Source organism: Carcharhinus amblyrhynchos, chromosome 28 (genome assembly GCF_965287045.1).
Source record: "Carcharhinus amblyrhynchos chromosome 28, sCarAmb.v2.hapA, whole genome shotgun sequence".
Taxonomy (NCBI): domain Eukaryota; kingdom Metazoa; phylum Chordata; class Chondrichthyes; order Carcharhiniformes; family Carcharhinidae; genus Carcharhinus; species Carcharhinus amblyrhynchos.
Window position 1 is genome coordinate 1,008,170 of NC_137351.1, and position 15,275 is coordinate 1,023,444.

General features: G+C 41.7%; 2 protein-coding genes across 2 annotated transcripts in view; one reads left to right on the forward strand and one right to left on the reverse strand.

Annotated features, from left to right (window-relative positions):
- Positions 1-7,363, forward strand: part of lysmd2 (LysM, putative peptidoglycan-binding, domain containing 2) — a gene marked incomplete at its 5' end in the record, with an annotated part of 72,782 nt that extends 65,419 nt beyond the window's left edge. Inside the window, one exon of the mRNA XM_080213971.1 lies at positions 2,697-7,363. Coding sequence (XP_080070097.1) covers positions 2,697-2,748 — 52 coding nt within the window. The remainder of the gene's footprint in view (positions 1-2,696) is intronic.
- Positions 7,364-11,869: 4,506 nt separating this feature from the next.
- scg3 (secretogranin III) overlaps positions 11,870-15,275 on the reverse strand; it is a 36,447-nt gene continuing 33,041 nt past the window's right edge. Inside the window, exons 11-12 of the mRNA XM_080214256.1 lie at positions 15,175-15,261; positions 11,870-13,157 (exon numbers count right to left, since the gene is read on the reverse strand). Coding sequence (XP_080070382.1) covers positions 13,039-13,157; positions 15,175-15,261 — 206 coding nt within the window. The 3' untranslated portion in view covers positions 11,870-13,038. The remainder of the gene's footprint in view (positions 13,158-15,174; positions 15,262-15,275) is intronic.

A 15,275-nucleotide genomic window follows, 5' to 3' on the forward strand; every position in this document is an offset into this window, starting at 1 on the left:
TGCAGGAGGCCAGCGAGGCTTACCTGGTGGGGCTCTTTGAAGACACCAACCTGTGCGCCATCCACGCCAAGCGATTCACCATCATGCCCAAAGACATCCAGCTGGCCTGCTGCATCCATGGGGAACGCGCCTAAACAGATCCAGACCTACTATTGGAATCGAAAAAGAAAAGGGAGACCATTTCTCAAAGAACATAAGAACATAAGAAATAGGAGCAGGAGTAGGCCATCTGGCCCTTCGAGCCTGCCCCGCCATTCAATAAGATCATGGCTGATCTGTCGTGGCTCAGTTCCACTTTCCGGCCCTCCCCCCATAACCCTTAATCCCCTCTCTTATCAAAAACCCATCAACCCGCTTCTTGAAAATATTTAGCGAGGCAGCCTCCACCATTTCAACGGGTAGAGAATTCCAGAGATTCACCACCCTTTGAGTGAAGAAGTTCCTCCTCAACTCCGTTCTAAAACGCCCCCCCTTTATCTTGAGGCTGTGCCCCCTAGTCCTAGTGTCTTTTTTGAGCGGGAAGAGTCTCTCCACCTCTATCCTATCCATCCCATTCATCATCTTATATGTCTCAATGAGATCTCCCCTCATTCTTCTAAACTCCAACGAGTACAAGCCTAGTTTATTCAGCCCCTCCTCATAGCTCAACCCCCTCAATTCCGGTATCAGCCTAGTAAACCTCCTCTGCACTCCCTCCAAGGCCAAAATATCTTTGCGCAGGTGCGGCGCCCAAAACTGCACACAGTACTCCAGCTGCGGCCTCACCAATGCCCTATACAGCTGCAGCAAGACCTCCCTACTTTTATATTCAATCCCCCTCGCTATGAAGGCCAGCATCCCATTCGCCTTCCTGACCACCTGCTGCACCTGCAAACTGGGTTTTTGCGACTCATGCACAAGGACCCCGAGGTCCCTCTGCACCGTCGCCTGTTGCAGTTTTTCGCCACGTAAGTAATAGTCCTTTCTACCATTCTTCCTACCAAAGTGGACCACCTCACACTTGCCAACATTAAATTCCATTTGCCATTTCCTGGCCCATTCGCCCAGCCTATCTAGATCCTTCTGCAGACTCTCCACACCCTCCGCACAATTTGCCGTTCCCCCAATCTTGGTGTCATCCGCAAATTTCGACACCCTACACTCGGTTCCCTCCTCCAGATCATCTGTATAAATGGTAAAAAGCTGAGGCCCCAGCACCGACCCCTGGGGCACTCCACTAGTCACCATCCGCCAATCCGAATAGCACTCGTTGACCCCCACTCTCTGCCTCCTATTTGACAACCAATCCTCTATCCACGCTAACACCCTACCCCCAACTCCAAGTCCCCTGACCTTCTGCAATAACCTCTTATGAGGTACTTTGTCAAACGCCTTCTGAAAATCCAGAAAGACCACATCCACCGGCTCTCCTCTATCCACCGCCCTAGACACATCCTCATAGAACGCCAGTAAATTTGTCAAAGCTGCTGCTGATGCTTGTTTGTATAAAGGATGTTGCCTGGAGCCATCAGCTCTGGCCTCCCAGTTTCTTCACTTGGGTTGTTAGCCACTGTTTTCTCTTTGAGATGGTAATATCTCAGTGTCTTTACATAGTTTTGACTTGGTTTTGGTATTGACATGTTTTGAAGATTTAGTCCTTACAGTATAGTTTGCCTCTGTGTGTTAAGGTTTCGTCTGTTTGTTTCCAGTGTTTATGTCCATGTAGCTTCCTGGGGTTTTATATTTAATAGAAGTCCAATTGGACAGGATTCCAATTCTGCCATATCCTCAATGTGAAACCGAAAGAGAAAGTGCTGGAAAGTCTCAGCAGATCTGGCAGCATCTGTAAGGAGAGAAAAGAGCTGATGTTTCGAGTCCAAGTGACCCTTTGACAAAGCTTTGACAAAGGGTCATCTGGACTTGAAACATCATCTCTTCTCTCCTTACAGATGCTGCCAGATCTGCTGAGATTTTCCAGCGTTTTCTCTTATGATTTCAGATTCCAGCATCTGCAATAATTTGCTTTTAACCTCAGAGTGATGACTGGATTTTGTCTCCACAGGAAGTGAGCAATGGTCACCCCTACCACTCCTTTATAGACAGATGCATCTGTGACAAGCAGATTGATGATGACTAGGTCAGTAGGTTTCCCCTCTTGTTCATTCACTCACCACATGCTGAAGACCTAGTCTAGCAGCTATATCCTTTAGGATTTGACCAGCTCATCAGTAGTAATGGTAATGAGCCATTGTTGGTGGTGGACATTGATATTCCCCCACCCAGAATACACTGTATCCTTGCCACCCTCACTGCTTCTTCCATTTGGTGTTCAGCATGGTGGGGTGGAGTGCTGATTCATGGATGGGGAAGGGAATTGGTAATTAGCAGGATGCCAACTGGCCAAGATTCCTGCCTCAAGGTAAAACCACAAACAAGTCATGTGGTGATTTATTTCATTACTATTTGAAATGTATATAAACTGACTGCTTAATATGTCTAGATAGCTGAGGCTGTAATTGAAATGTAATTTGTTGACTTTCAGTGGGAACTCCTGGGGATTATGTTAACTCAAGTTCTTAATCTTACTGTTTTTCTTCTAAGCATTTATGATTTGATCAGATGTTGAAATAGAAATACAAAAATAAGTGGATTATTAAAAAAAATTTGAAAATCCTTAATCTTTGCAAAGTAATAATCAAGTTCTTTACTTTCAACAGAGCTGGTGACACAGAACACTATGCAGGATCCTCCTACCAGGGCCACCATTAAATACAAACAGAATCCAGACCTACAGGACAACTACTGAAAGCAGTGGTCTATATAAGTTGTCGAAGGTGGAGACTTTGGCTTCTGAGGCGCAGACTGTCACATCTGTAGGTTTCTGGGGGAGAGGCGTATTTGCTTTTTCCTTTGCTTAAATTTTTGCGAAGGGAATTGTATACCCTTGCAGGGCACTGGAATACAGTAAAAGGAAAAGGCAGCATTTTACCTTGAACATCTTCAGTGTGAAGTGTGAGCTGCAGTTAATTTTGAGTTTCCTCGTGCTTTCTCTACCCCTGTTTTATATTACAACAGCAAAGTTTCTGTTGATTTGCAGTGTGTGCTTATTTGCTGCAGTCCTGGTCCACAGGAATTACTCTTGTTGCTGGATTGAAGTTAGGTGTAAAGCAATTTCAAATATATAGCCTGTTTTACATCTTGCATGCATTGGCTGTTGTGCTTTCCTACTGTCTAGCACACGAGTGGGTCAGGGCAGAGATAAGTGTAATTGCTCTGACTAAGCTCTGCAGAAATTAATTCTCACTAAGTATGACCTTACCTTATGAGTTTGTGCAAAATGAGACTGAATGAAGAGCAGATTTATCTAATTACCTGGACGTCCTGTGTGCATACTGGGTAGGTTTATACATAATAATTTGATTGAAGAAACCATTTGTTCATAATTTCCAGGTTAAGACCAAGAGTAATGCAGAGTATTACCTTTAGTTCTAAGCAACACCTTAATATCAGATGAAGATAGTGGGGCAATCACAGGACTTTGTTCTTTAAAAAGTGGAATTACATTAATTACATGAAGCTGAACCCGATATGCAGGTAGAGAAGACAGACTTTTCTCCCCATGTCTCTGTGGGTTTCCTCTGGGTGCTCCGGTTTCCTCCCATAGTCCAAAGATGTGCAGGTTAGGTGATTGGCCATGCTAAATTGCCCCTCAGTATCAAGAGGATTAGCAGGGTAAATGCGGGGACAGAGCCTGGATGGGATTGTGGTCTGTGCAGGCTCAATGGGCAGAATGGCCTCCTTCCCACTGTAGGGATTCTAAGCCACATTTAATAAACATTTGCTTTCAAGGAGGTCAATTGCAGTGTCCAAACATGGCAAGTACTGTTTCATCAATGCAGCTAGCTGGAACTGGCAAGGATGACTAGTTTTATACATTCTGACTTGATTGAGGAAGCCTATTAAATAGTACAAGTCGCACTGTCTCAAGCACTGTAATATCCGTTCAGAATCTGATTGTACCAAACAGAGTACAGTTGTTTCCCTGGAGGAGATTGTGATAATATATCTAACAGTGTAAGTTATCCAATAAAAATTAGCCAAATATTTGCGATGGATTACCTGGTCAGTGCTTAACTTATATAATTGCACCTTTATAAATGGTTTTAAGACCACAATTCCGCCTTTAAAAAGCTCGTTCGCATCAGCTTTTGTTACCTTGTTTTATAGCTGATCTAATTTCTAGTTGTCTTATTTACCTGGCGCAACTAGTTAACGCTTGATTTAAAGGATGATTGACTCATGACCCATCGAGTGGAAGAAGAAATGCAGGGAGAACACTGCTGTATTTATGCCACTTGAGCATTCAAACTGGGTGGATACTAATGTGAGTATGATACAAAATCAGAGCCAAAGAGGTAGGAACCAGCCTGAAGATATGAGTACCAGACAGGAGATACCAGTGAATGTGCCAGATTCACGAGGGTTTGACTTTGGTTCTATTTTGAGTGAGCGTCAGCAAGATTACGTGAAAGCAGTAGTTGCTCAAGTTAAGTTCATTGGAGATTAGCATACGAGTTAATGTATGCACAGATTATTCTTTAAAGCAGCGCAACTTCCCTAACCTGGAACTCCATGAATTTTGAACCTGTAGCAGTTCATTTATCTATGAAATGATGACCAAACCAACTGATAAAAGATCCAAACAATATGTTGTTATCTGATTGTATTCTTAACTTGTTTCTCATCTACCTGCCCAATCCCACTTTCTCATCATTGCCTTCCCTGAAGGCAGTGGTTTGTGTTGGATTGGATTTTCCAGGGCGCTAACAGGACCTCCATTACCTCATCAGAATGGCTTTTCTTAAATATTCTCAGAGCCTCAAAAGCAAGGAACAACAGTCTTTTCAAATCATGAGCCACTTTCCAACTTAGCCATCGCAGTTGAAACAATAATTTCTTCGTACTTCACCAAAGTGCATCTTTTCTAAGTTGGCATTGTTTCTCAAATTTTAATTTGGCTGCTTCTGAACCTAAAACCTGACCTAAAAAGACTGATAGGCGTGGTATCGTCTCATTGTGCAGGAATAATTCTCTTCTTAACCACGCTCTACATCTGAATTTTATTTTCAGAGAAAAAAAATAGTTGCTGCAATATGTGCTAAGAAAAGGGAGAAACATTCAGGCCTTAGCAGATTTTGGGCTTGGCAGTAGCTGCATGTAGAGGGCAGAACAGGAAGTAGTTTAATGACAGGCAATCTGCAGGGAGCACTGGCGGTTGATATCAAACTGTGAGCAATTGCGTATATTTGTTCAGGTCCCTTCATACCCAATTTGTTCACTTTGATTGATTGATTGGTTGCTGAGTGGTGGAACTGTTGGCAGTGCTCTTATCTGCGTGAGATCTGTCGTCACAACTGAATGCACAATGGGAGGCATCACTCAGCAGTGACAAGGAACTGCCTTGAACACATTCAACGAGCTGAGCCTTACCACGGTAATTTCAATTTTCAGCATTTGTCTTGTGTAACTTACAGACAATTATAGCAAAATGTTTTGACGGCAGTTCGAATGTTAAAACAGAGAAATTGCACACGTTGCGTGCAGGGTAACCAGGATAGATCACTGTGTTTTGCCTTTCATTTATCAGCCACTTTATTGAACCACATCTATTTTACTGCTGTGCTCAATAAAGAGAGGCAATTTACTTTTTCAGCCAATTTTGAGTATATATATATATATTTAAAGGGACCGTGTAAAATACTTGCTATCAATAGAAAATAGTAATAAAAAGGAAACCTATAAATGCTGGAAATCAAATCAAAACTGGAGATATTAAAAATGCACACAGAGTTTGATTATCTAAGGCAGACAAGTTAATATTTCAGGTGGGGCCATTCATCTGTAACAATAGGATATTGAGCACCAATTGTATACAGAGTAATTTTGGTAAGAATTTTGACTGGAGTTATTATATTTCCATGTGGTAGCGTTGCACGTCAACCCTATTATTTACCGCATGTCATTCTTTTCCTTGATTTTCAGATGATAAAACGTGTTACTTTTCTTCCTGCCAGATGTTTTCAATGTAATTTGGTGTACAGTTGTGTTGAATCTTACTTTACTTTTCCAAATAAAGTCTTTTTTATATAAAGATGCTGTTGAGGATGTTTCAGCAGGAAAATTTAAGGGGCTGCCTTTGAAATTATTGTAGTTATCAAACTGCAGGATGAGAACTCCCTTGCTGTTTTTTTAAAGTCTGCATTTAAAGTGTCATTTTAACCAATTATTTTGACTGAGAATGATTTCTGATGACAGATCTTGGGATGATTTTTAACGGCATGGTGCCACAAAACTGTAAAGTTGCTGATGGTTATTTTTAAACTCAGGCTCAAAAGCATATATTACAATCACATTTCACTAAATTAGAGAATTCACACTACTTGGAGCACGATACCTGTCAATGCCAAGTTTCTTAAACATATTAACAATGAGTGACAAAACATCCCTCCCTGGAGAGCTGAGTTGACCTGGATTCTTACGTTTTATTTTCCCTCTGTGTCATTGTCCTTTCTCTAACTCCATCTCACTCCTCAAAGCCCATAAAGTAAATGGATAGATTTTCAACTTGCTGCCCTGGTATGAAACTTGACATTACATTTTGACAATCTGTGAAAGAAATTGCTTGATTTTATCCAGTACATTTCAGTTGCTCTGCCACCCCAGTATTAACAGCCTCCCAAGGCAGTAAGTTGTAAATCTGTCACTCTTTAGGACATTAATTTAACGGGTCTTAATGGATTGAATTACATTTGAAAGTAAAGGCAGCGTGTGCACATGGTTAACTATATTCCTTCTCTTGTTTAGCTTCATATTCTGATCATCATGTAAAAATCATGACTGACTGAATGTAAGCCTTATGAATTGTTCAAAATATGTTTTAATATCTGAAAATCTGACATTGTTGCAAAACTGGGTTAGGCATTGTAATGTTTATCACATTTGTTTGTGTTCTTTTTGGGGAGGATGGATAAGAAAGAAATTCATTATGCCTTTGATTTGAGTGAAAATATGGTTTTAAAGCTGGTTTAAGTAGTATTTATTTTTCTTGCCTTCCTGTTCTATTCGTAAATTCAGAGAAGGTTGTTTTGTTTCCCCATCCATACTGAGCTAATCTGATGTGGAAGAATACAGTTACAGATGATGATTCTGAACATGTGGAGATCTGTGACTTTGTTCAAGACCCATGCAGTCAACTTTTAGTGCATGAATTATTTGTGTTGCATTGTTGTGGCCTTAGGTTTTGTTTTTAAATGTACTGGCAATGAAGACTTGTTCTCTGGTTGATATTTCATCTGACAATCTGCAATAAATGGATTTTGTTACGACTGCAATTTGAAGTTACGTCTCATTTTATACTTTTCAGTGTGAAGAATGTAATATTTATTGCTATTTTGTCTCTCACAACACTTGTAACAGGGTGGCGCAGTGGTTAGCATTGCGGCCTTACAGTGCCAGGAACCAGGAGCTTGATTCCCAGCCTGGGTCACTTTGTGCAGGGTCTTCACGTTCTCCCCCGTGCCTGCTTGGGTTTCCTTCGGGTGCTCCGGTTTCCTCCCACAGTCTGAAAAACATGCTGGTTAGGTGCAATGGCCTTGCTAAATTCACCCTCAGTGTACCTGGGCAGCATGGTAGTACAGTGGTTAGCATTGCTGCTTCCACAGTATTAGGGACCCGGGTTCAATTCCTGGTTTAGGTTGCTATCTGTGTGGAGATTGCATGTTTTCCCCGTGTCTGTGTGGATTTCCTCCAGTTTTCTCCAAGCGTGTGAAAGACATGCTGGTTACTGCACTGACCCGAACAGGCATAGGAGTGTAGCGACAAGGGGAATTTCACAGTAACTTCATTGCCGTGTCAATGTAAGCCTACTTGTGACACTAAGAAATAAACTTTAAAACCTTGTCAATTAGTTCAGTTGAGCTTCATGTATACAAGGATCTTTGAGAGTTAGGGAAAGATGCATTTTGTGTAAGTGATGCAGGAAGTGCCATGAAGCTGTTTGCAAAGAGAAAAATACTTCATTACAAAAATGTACATATATTCTTTAGGAAAATGTGAATCAAAAGTATTGAATTATTATCCTTTGAGAGAATTAAATTGGTCATTACCAAAATAACGTGAATTATTGTGTGTGCCCTTTGTACCAAGAAAATATGAATGCTTATTTAAAAAATGAGTTTGTCTAACTTGTCAGAATATTGGATGGGCTAGAATTCAGCTCTAAACCCCCTTTTTAAAATATGCAGTACAAATGGCACAAGAATTCTGATTTTGGATGTTGAAAAGAAGGTGGAGGTCAAAGATAGATGCTTGCGTCAGACTATGAAAGCATAAGACAAGGGGCTCACTGGTTACAACTGAATAAATAATGGGGTGTCACAGTGGTTGGCATTACTGCCTCACAGCACCAGGGACCCGGGTTCAATTCCCGACTTGGCTCACTGTCTGTATAGAGTCTTTATAGTCTCCACGTGTCTGCATGTGTTTCCTCTTACAGTGCAGGAGGAGGCCATTCAGCCCATCAAGTCTGCACCGACTCTTTATCCCCATAACCCCACAAATTTACTTTGCTAATGCCCTACCCTGCATATCTTGACACTATGGAGCAAGTTAATATGGCCAAACTGCTTAACCTTTGGACTTTGGGAGGAAACAGGAGCACCCAGAGGAAATCCACGCAGACATGGGGAGGATGTGCAGACTCGACACAGATAGTCACCCTGGGAATGGAACCCGGTTCCTTGGTGCTGTGAGGCAGCAGTTCTAACCACTGTGCCACCGTGCTGCCCAAAGTAATCGATTAGAATTCCAAATATTCATCCATTGCTAAATATTTAGCACGCTAGTTTTGATGGTTAAAGAGAAACATAGGGATCAAAATGGATCTGAATACCCTGATTACCCTAAATAGACTGGGCGGCATGGTGGCACAGTAGTTAGTGCTACTGCCTCTCAGAACCAGAGACCTGGGTTCATTTCCCAGCTTGGATCACTATCTGTGTGGAGTCTGTACATTCTCCCCGTGAATGGGATGGATAGGATAAAGGTGGAGAGGCTCTTCCCGCTCAGAAAGGACAGTAGGACTAGAGGGCACAGCCTCAGGATAAAGGGGGGGGGGAGCGGTTTAGAACGGAGTTGAGGAGGAATTTCTTCACTCAAAGGGTGGTGAATCTCTGGAATTCTCTGCCCGTTGAAGTGGTGGAGGCTGCCTCGCTCAATATTTTTAAGACACGGGTTGATGGGTTTTTAATAGGCAAGGGGATTAAGGGTTATGGGGAGAGGGCGGGAATGTGGAACTGAGCCATGACAGATCAGCCATGATCTCATTGAATGGTGGGGCAGGCTCGAAGGGCTAGATGGCCTACTCCTGCTCCTATTTCTTATGTTCTTATGTCTCCGTAGATTTCCTCTGGGTGTTCCGGTTTCCTCCCACAATCTGAAAGACATGCTGGTTAGGGCCATTGGCCGTGCTAAATTCTCCCTCCATGTGCCCTAACAGGTTACTCGGGGATTTGCACAGTAACTTTGCTGATGTGTTAATGTAAGCCTACTTGTGACACTAATAAATAAACTTTAAAATAGAAACAGGTGAATGAAGCTCCACCCATTTGAATTACCTATCTCAAGGTATTCTTACCATTTTTTAAAGATATGCATTCAGCTGAAGTGTTCCATTCCTGCTTCAAAAAATTGAACACTTTTTTTGGATTAGTTGCAGGGGATGGTATTGATTTCACCTGAGGATGTGACTGGAGAAAATTCTTAAGCCAACAATATAATGACATAACTCAGTCATGAGCAACCATTATGAACCTGTGCGTTGTTCTAACTTCAATCGTGCTTGTTGCCCGTGTAATATTGGGATCAATAAGACAAATGCAGAGGTTCTGCCAATGACATCAAGACTTCTGCTTTGAAGAGAAAGAAAACACAAGAATTTCAAGGATAAGGATAACATTTTCAAAAAATTATTGCTGGTGGCATTTGGGTTGTGAGAAAGTAATACCCATGCATACAGGCTTGCCTCCAAATCTATACATACCTACCTTTCCTGCAACCCCATGTTTGAATTCCTTCAATCAAGTTTCTGTCTTTGCCACGGCACTCAAATGGCCCTTTTCAAAGTTAGCTGCCCATGCTGGGTGGCACAGTGGTTAGCACAGCTGCCTCACAGCTCCAGGAACCTGGCTTGAGTCACTGGCTGTGTGGAGTCTGCACGTTCTCCCCGTGTCCGTGTGGGTTTCCTCCGGATGCTCCGGTTTCCTCCCACAGTCCAAAGATGTGCAGGTTAGGTGTGTTGGCCATACTAAATTGCCCCTTAGTATCCCAAGATGCGTAGGTTAGAGGGATTAGCAGGGTAAATGTGTGGGGTTACAGGGATAGGGCCTGGGTGCAATTGTTGTCGGTGCAGACCCAATAGGCTAAGTGGCCTCCTTCTGCACTGTGTTTTTTCCCCTCTTTCCTACATTTTTGACCAAACTTTCAATCAGCTGTTTTAATATCACCTTATGTGGCTTGGTGGCCAATTGTTTGATAATGTTCCTGTGAAGTGCTTTGGGACCTTTTTATATATTAAAGGTGCAATATAAATGCAAGTTGTTGTTTTCTTCCATCTATTGTTCCTGATTTAAATGTAGATTCCTTTGTTGATCAGAAATCTAGCTTGGCCTTACATATATCCAATCACCCAGTCTCCACTATTCCCTGGGCAAGAGAATTCCACAGCCTTTCAACCTGAAGACAAAGAAATTCTTCTTATCTCAGTCTTAAAGACTCAATTTTTAACTGTATCCTTCAGTTGTAGATTCCCCACAAAGTGAAATATTTTCCCAGCTTCCACCCTAAGTCCCTTCAGAATCTTGTATGTTTCAATAAGATCACCTCTCATTCTTTTTAATTCCAATGCATGTAAGCCCAACCTGTCCAACCTTTCTTCTTAAGATGAGCCCTTCATCCCAGGAATCAGCTGAGTGAACTGTCTGTGAGCTCCTAATGCAGCAGAGTCTTTTCTTGCATAAGGAGACCAAAATAGTGCACAGTACTGCAGATGTGTTCTAACTAAACTACAGCCACAGCGACACTTCCCTATTACACTTCATTCCCATTGCATTAAACATCATTCCATTTCCCTTTCTAATCACTTGCTTACCAACTTTTCCTGATTCATATACAAGAACACCCAGATCCTTCTGTACCATAGCGTTCTGCAATGACCGTTCAAAGGACACTGGTGGCACAGTGGTTAGCACTGCTTCCTCACAGCACCAGGGACATGGGTTCAATTCCTGGCTTTGGTCACTGTGCGGCCTCTGCACATTCTCCCTGTGTCTGCGTGGGTTTCCTCCAGTGCTCCGGTTTCCTCCCACAATCCAAAAGACGTGCTGATTAGGTGCATTGGCCATGCTAAAATTCTCTCCGTGTACCCGAACAGGCACCATACTGTGACGACTTTTCACAGCAACTTCATTGCAGTGTTAATGTAAACCTCCTTGTGACCAATACATAAACTTTAGCTTTATTTTTTCAAATGATATACTGCTTTTCTATCCCTCCTGTCAAAGTGGACAAGCTCTACACTTGGCATCTGCCAAATTTTTGCCCGTTCTCTTCACCGTTCTAAATCCCTCTGTGGACTCGCCACATCCTCTTGACAACTTATTTTCCCCCTATCTTTGTGTGATCAGCAAAGTCAGCCATCATACAGTTAGTCCTTCATCCAAGTCATTGATATAGAGCGTGAATATCTTGTTCCAGGATAACTAAGTTTGTAAAGAAAACTCAAAACATTGTGTTTAACACGAGTTTGAAAATTTAACAAATATTTACACTTGAACAAAATACTTTTTGCGCTTTACTGAAAACACATGAATGGGTCCCATTTACACATACAAAGGACACAAGATTTCGCACACAATTCATTCAGATGGTCAACTTCAACATTGCTCATTCAGATAAGTGATACACTACTGGATTCTGTGTGTCCCCCCACCTTTCCCTCCCATTCTCTACGCATTATTATTTTGGAGGTGTGGCTATGTGGGGGGCTCAACGATGGAGACACAAGGACATAAGAATTAATTTCTAAAATCACTGCTCAAGCAGTGGTGCACAATGTTTCCTCTCGTGACTCACGTAATCTGTTTCAGTAACCATTCTGTTTGGCAGGAGGAAAGCCAGCATGGTTTTTCTGAACTAACAAGCTACTTGGTACAAGCCATTTCCCTGGAATTGAACAAAAAGAGTGAAAAAAAAATCAGAGCCTTTAACAATTAAAAACACTTCCAGCAATTCTTTATATATCTATTGCCATTCATTAAAATGCTTAATTAAAGGAGGTTTCTTTAAGGTATGATTTTAAATTTCACCAGATGAATTGTAATTGCAAGTGATTGTTTCCGAGGACAACTTACAACTGGAAAGGAAACCTAGAAGGCATAAATTGACTTTTCCGTAAATCTACCAGGACTTGCATTGATTTAATAATCACTCACTGACCAATCTGGGACATGCATCAGAGATTGTAGACTTTTTAAAAAGATTATTAGCAAACTTTAGACATCATTTGTTGTAATTAATTCTAATTGCTGTTACAGTCCGATGTGTTGAAGATGGATGTAAAGATTTAAAAGCTTTACCACAAGCAATGGCCAAATTGCATATCCAGCAGTCTCTATTCTGAAATGGAGAAAGTGAAGTTGGCTCAGCTGACCTTGGGAACCTGAGCTTCCAGCAGGGAGCAGCATTGATAGAACAGTAGGTGCAGCAGGATCTCTACCTGCCAGCACACTTCTCCACTGACAACATTGAATCTCCCCCATTTTTCCCCCACCATTTTCCATTGGCTCTCTGTTCCCCTATTCTAGTTTAGAACCTGCTTGACATCGCAGAATAGCCAGAAAAAAAAGTCTAACATACGCAGCCTAATATGAACTAGAAGTAAAGTTGCATTGCCGGCCATTGTTGAAGGATCTGACAACCAAGAGACCATCCCCTTGAAGAATTTCACAGACTGTTGTAAATACGCTTGATGACATCGCCTTCTGCCTTCTCCAGGATTCCTTTCTGTACGTAGGAGTCAACTTGTTGATCAATGATGTCCCGAAGCTTCTGTAGGTCATACTCTGCAACAAATTATACAACATCTATCTCAGTTCTTGGGTTTATACAATGTCTAGAGCAAGGTGTGCAGCCTGTGGTGTCTGGAACTGCCTGAGGCTCATTAAAGACTCATACACGGTTCCCAATCCTGGATTGTTCAGACCCAATTTGATGGCAATTAAATAGCTCGGTTCATCGTTTTAAAACCTTTATCAATATTGTACCTGTGAGAAAGTATACAATTAACAACCCTTTAAAAACTCCATTAAAAATTTGTCTCTGTCTTGTTTTTCATTCTTGTTGGCATTTAGAATCCTTACAGGACAGAATGAAGCCATTTGGACCATTGAGTCTGCACCGACCTGAATCCCACCCAGGCCCTATTCCTGTAACTCCACACATTTACCCTGCCATTCCCCCAACCCTAGGGTCAATTTAGCATGGCCAATCAACTAACCAGCACGTCTTTCAGACTGTGGGAAGAAACCAGAGCACTCAGTGGAGAATGTGCAAACAGACAGTAACCCAAGGCCGGAACTGAACCTGGGACCCTGATACTATGAGGCAACAGTGCTAACCACTGTGTCACTGTGCCATTCCATATGAGTAAAAGCATCATGACTGAAGAATTTGCGTTTTTATTAACTTTTTTTTACGTGTCTTATTAATGTTGCCGACTCTTAGTCTCAGTGAAGTATTTGGAAAGCAAAAATTAATATGCATGGTGGCACAGTGGTTAGCACTGCTGCCTCACAGCACCTGGAACCAGTGTTTGATTCTCGACTTGGGTCACTGTCTGTGTGGAGTTTGCATGTTCTCCCCATATCTGGGTAGGTTTCCTCCGGGTGCTCTAGTTTCCTCCCACAGTCTGAAAGACGTGCTAGTTAGGTGCATTGGCCATGTTAAGTTCTCCCTTGGTGTACGTGGACAGGCACAGGAATGTGGCGACTAGGGTATTTACACAGTAACTTCATTGCAGTGTTAATGTAAGCCTACTTGTGACACAAACAAATAAATAAATAAACCTTTATTAAGTAACCTTTAAACCTAGCTCTCATGGTGAAAAATGTTTGGTAATAATTGGTAATCAACTGTGGCTTACTTTAAATATCTGCTCTGCTGATAGGTTGTCTGACGTATGAGAGATGTAATTATGAAATGCTGCAATTGATCTGGTTTCTTCATTGCGAGAACCCTCTTGCGTTCAAAGTAGCCAATGTTGGCCACCCAATAGGAGTACATGGAGAGGCTGATTACGGTTGGAGGTTTAGAGGGAGTGGTGTTCTTTCAGTTATTCTAGTCACAAGACTGACATTTTCCATAAGACATAGGAGCAGAATGAGGCCACTCAGCCCATTGAGTCTGCTCTGCCATTCAATCATGGCTGATCTATTTCTCATCCCCATTTTCCTGCCTTTTCCCCATATCCCCTGATCCCCTTATTAATCAAGAACCTGTCTATCTCTGTCTTAAAGACACTCAATGATCTGGCCTCCACAGCCTTCTGTGGCAAAGAGTCCCACAGATTCACCGCTCTCTGGCTGAAGAAATTCTTCCTCATCTCTGTTTTAAAGGACTGTTCCTTTAGTTTGAAGTCGTGCCCTCTGGTTCTAGTTTTTTCCACGAGTGGAAACATCCTCTTCACATCCACTCTATCCAGGTCTCTCAGGCCTGTGTGGAGTGTATTTAAATGAAACAATGAAACCCACTCCATTCGAAGGTGATGCTTTGACAGTTCAGAACTTGATTTCTTTTTCTAATTAAGAATACAATGAATTTCATTTTGCATTTACAAGATGTATATAGTACAGAATGAGTTGTGAATCTATTTTTCCATTATTTGAATTAGACATGGTAAAATGGAGGCCAGACCATCAATGAATGAATCCTTAAAAATAATCTAATATACAAAGTTAGTCTTAAACCACATAATCTCTGTGCTTTTTAATGTATGGATCAATAATATATTCATAATGTTCTCAATCTTATTTTTCTTTACCATTGAAAACACACCTTGATCTCCAATATTATGAAACGTACCTTCTCCATTTCCTTGCTTATCATGTTTCTTCAGCCACTCAATATTCTTCCTGATTGCTGATAGATACGATTCTGTTTTGTCAAAATCTGTTGACCGATGA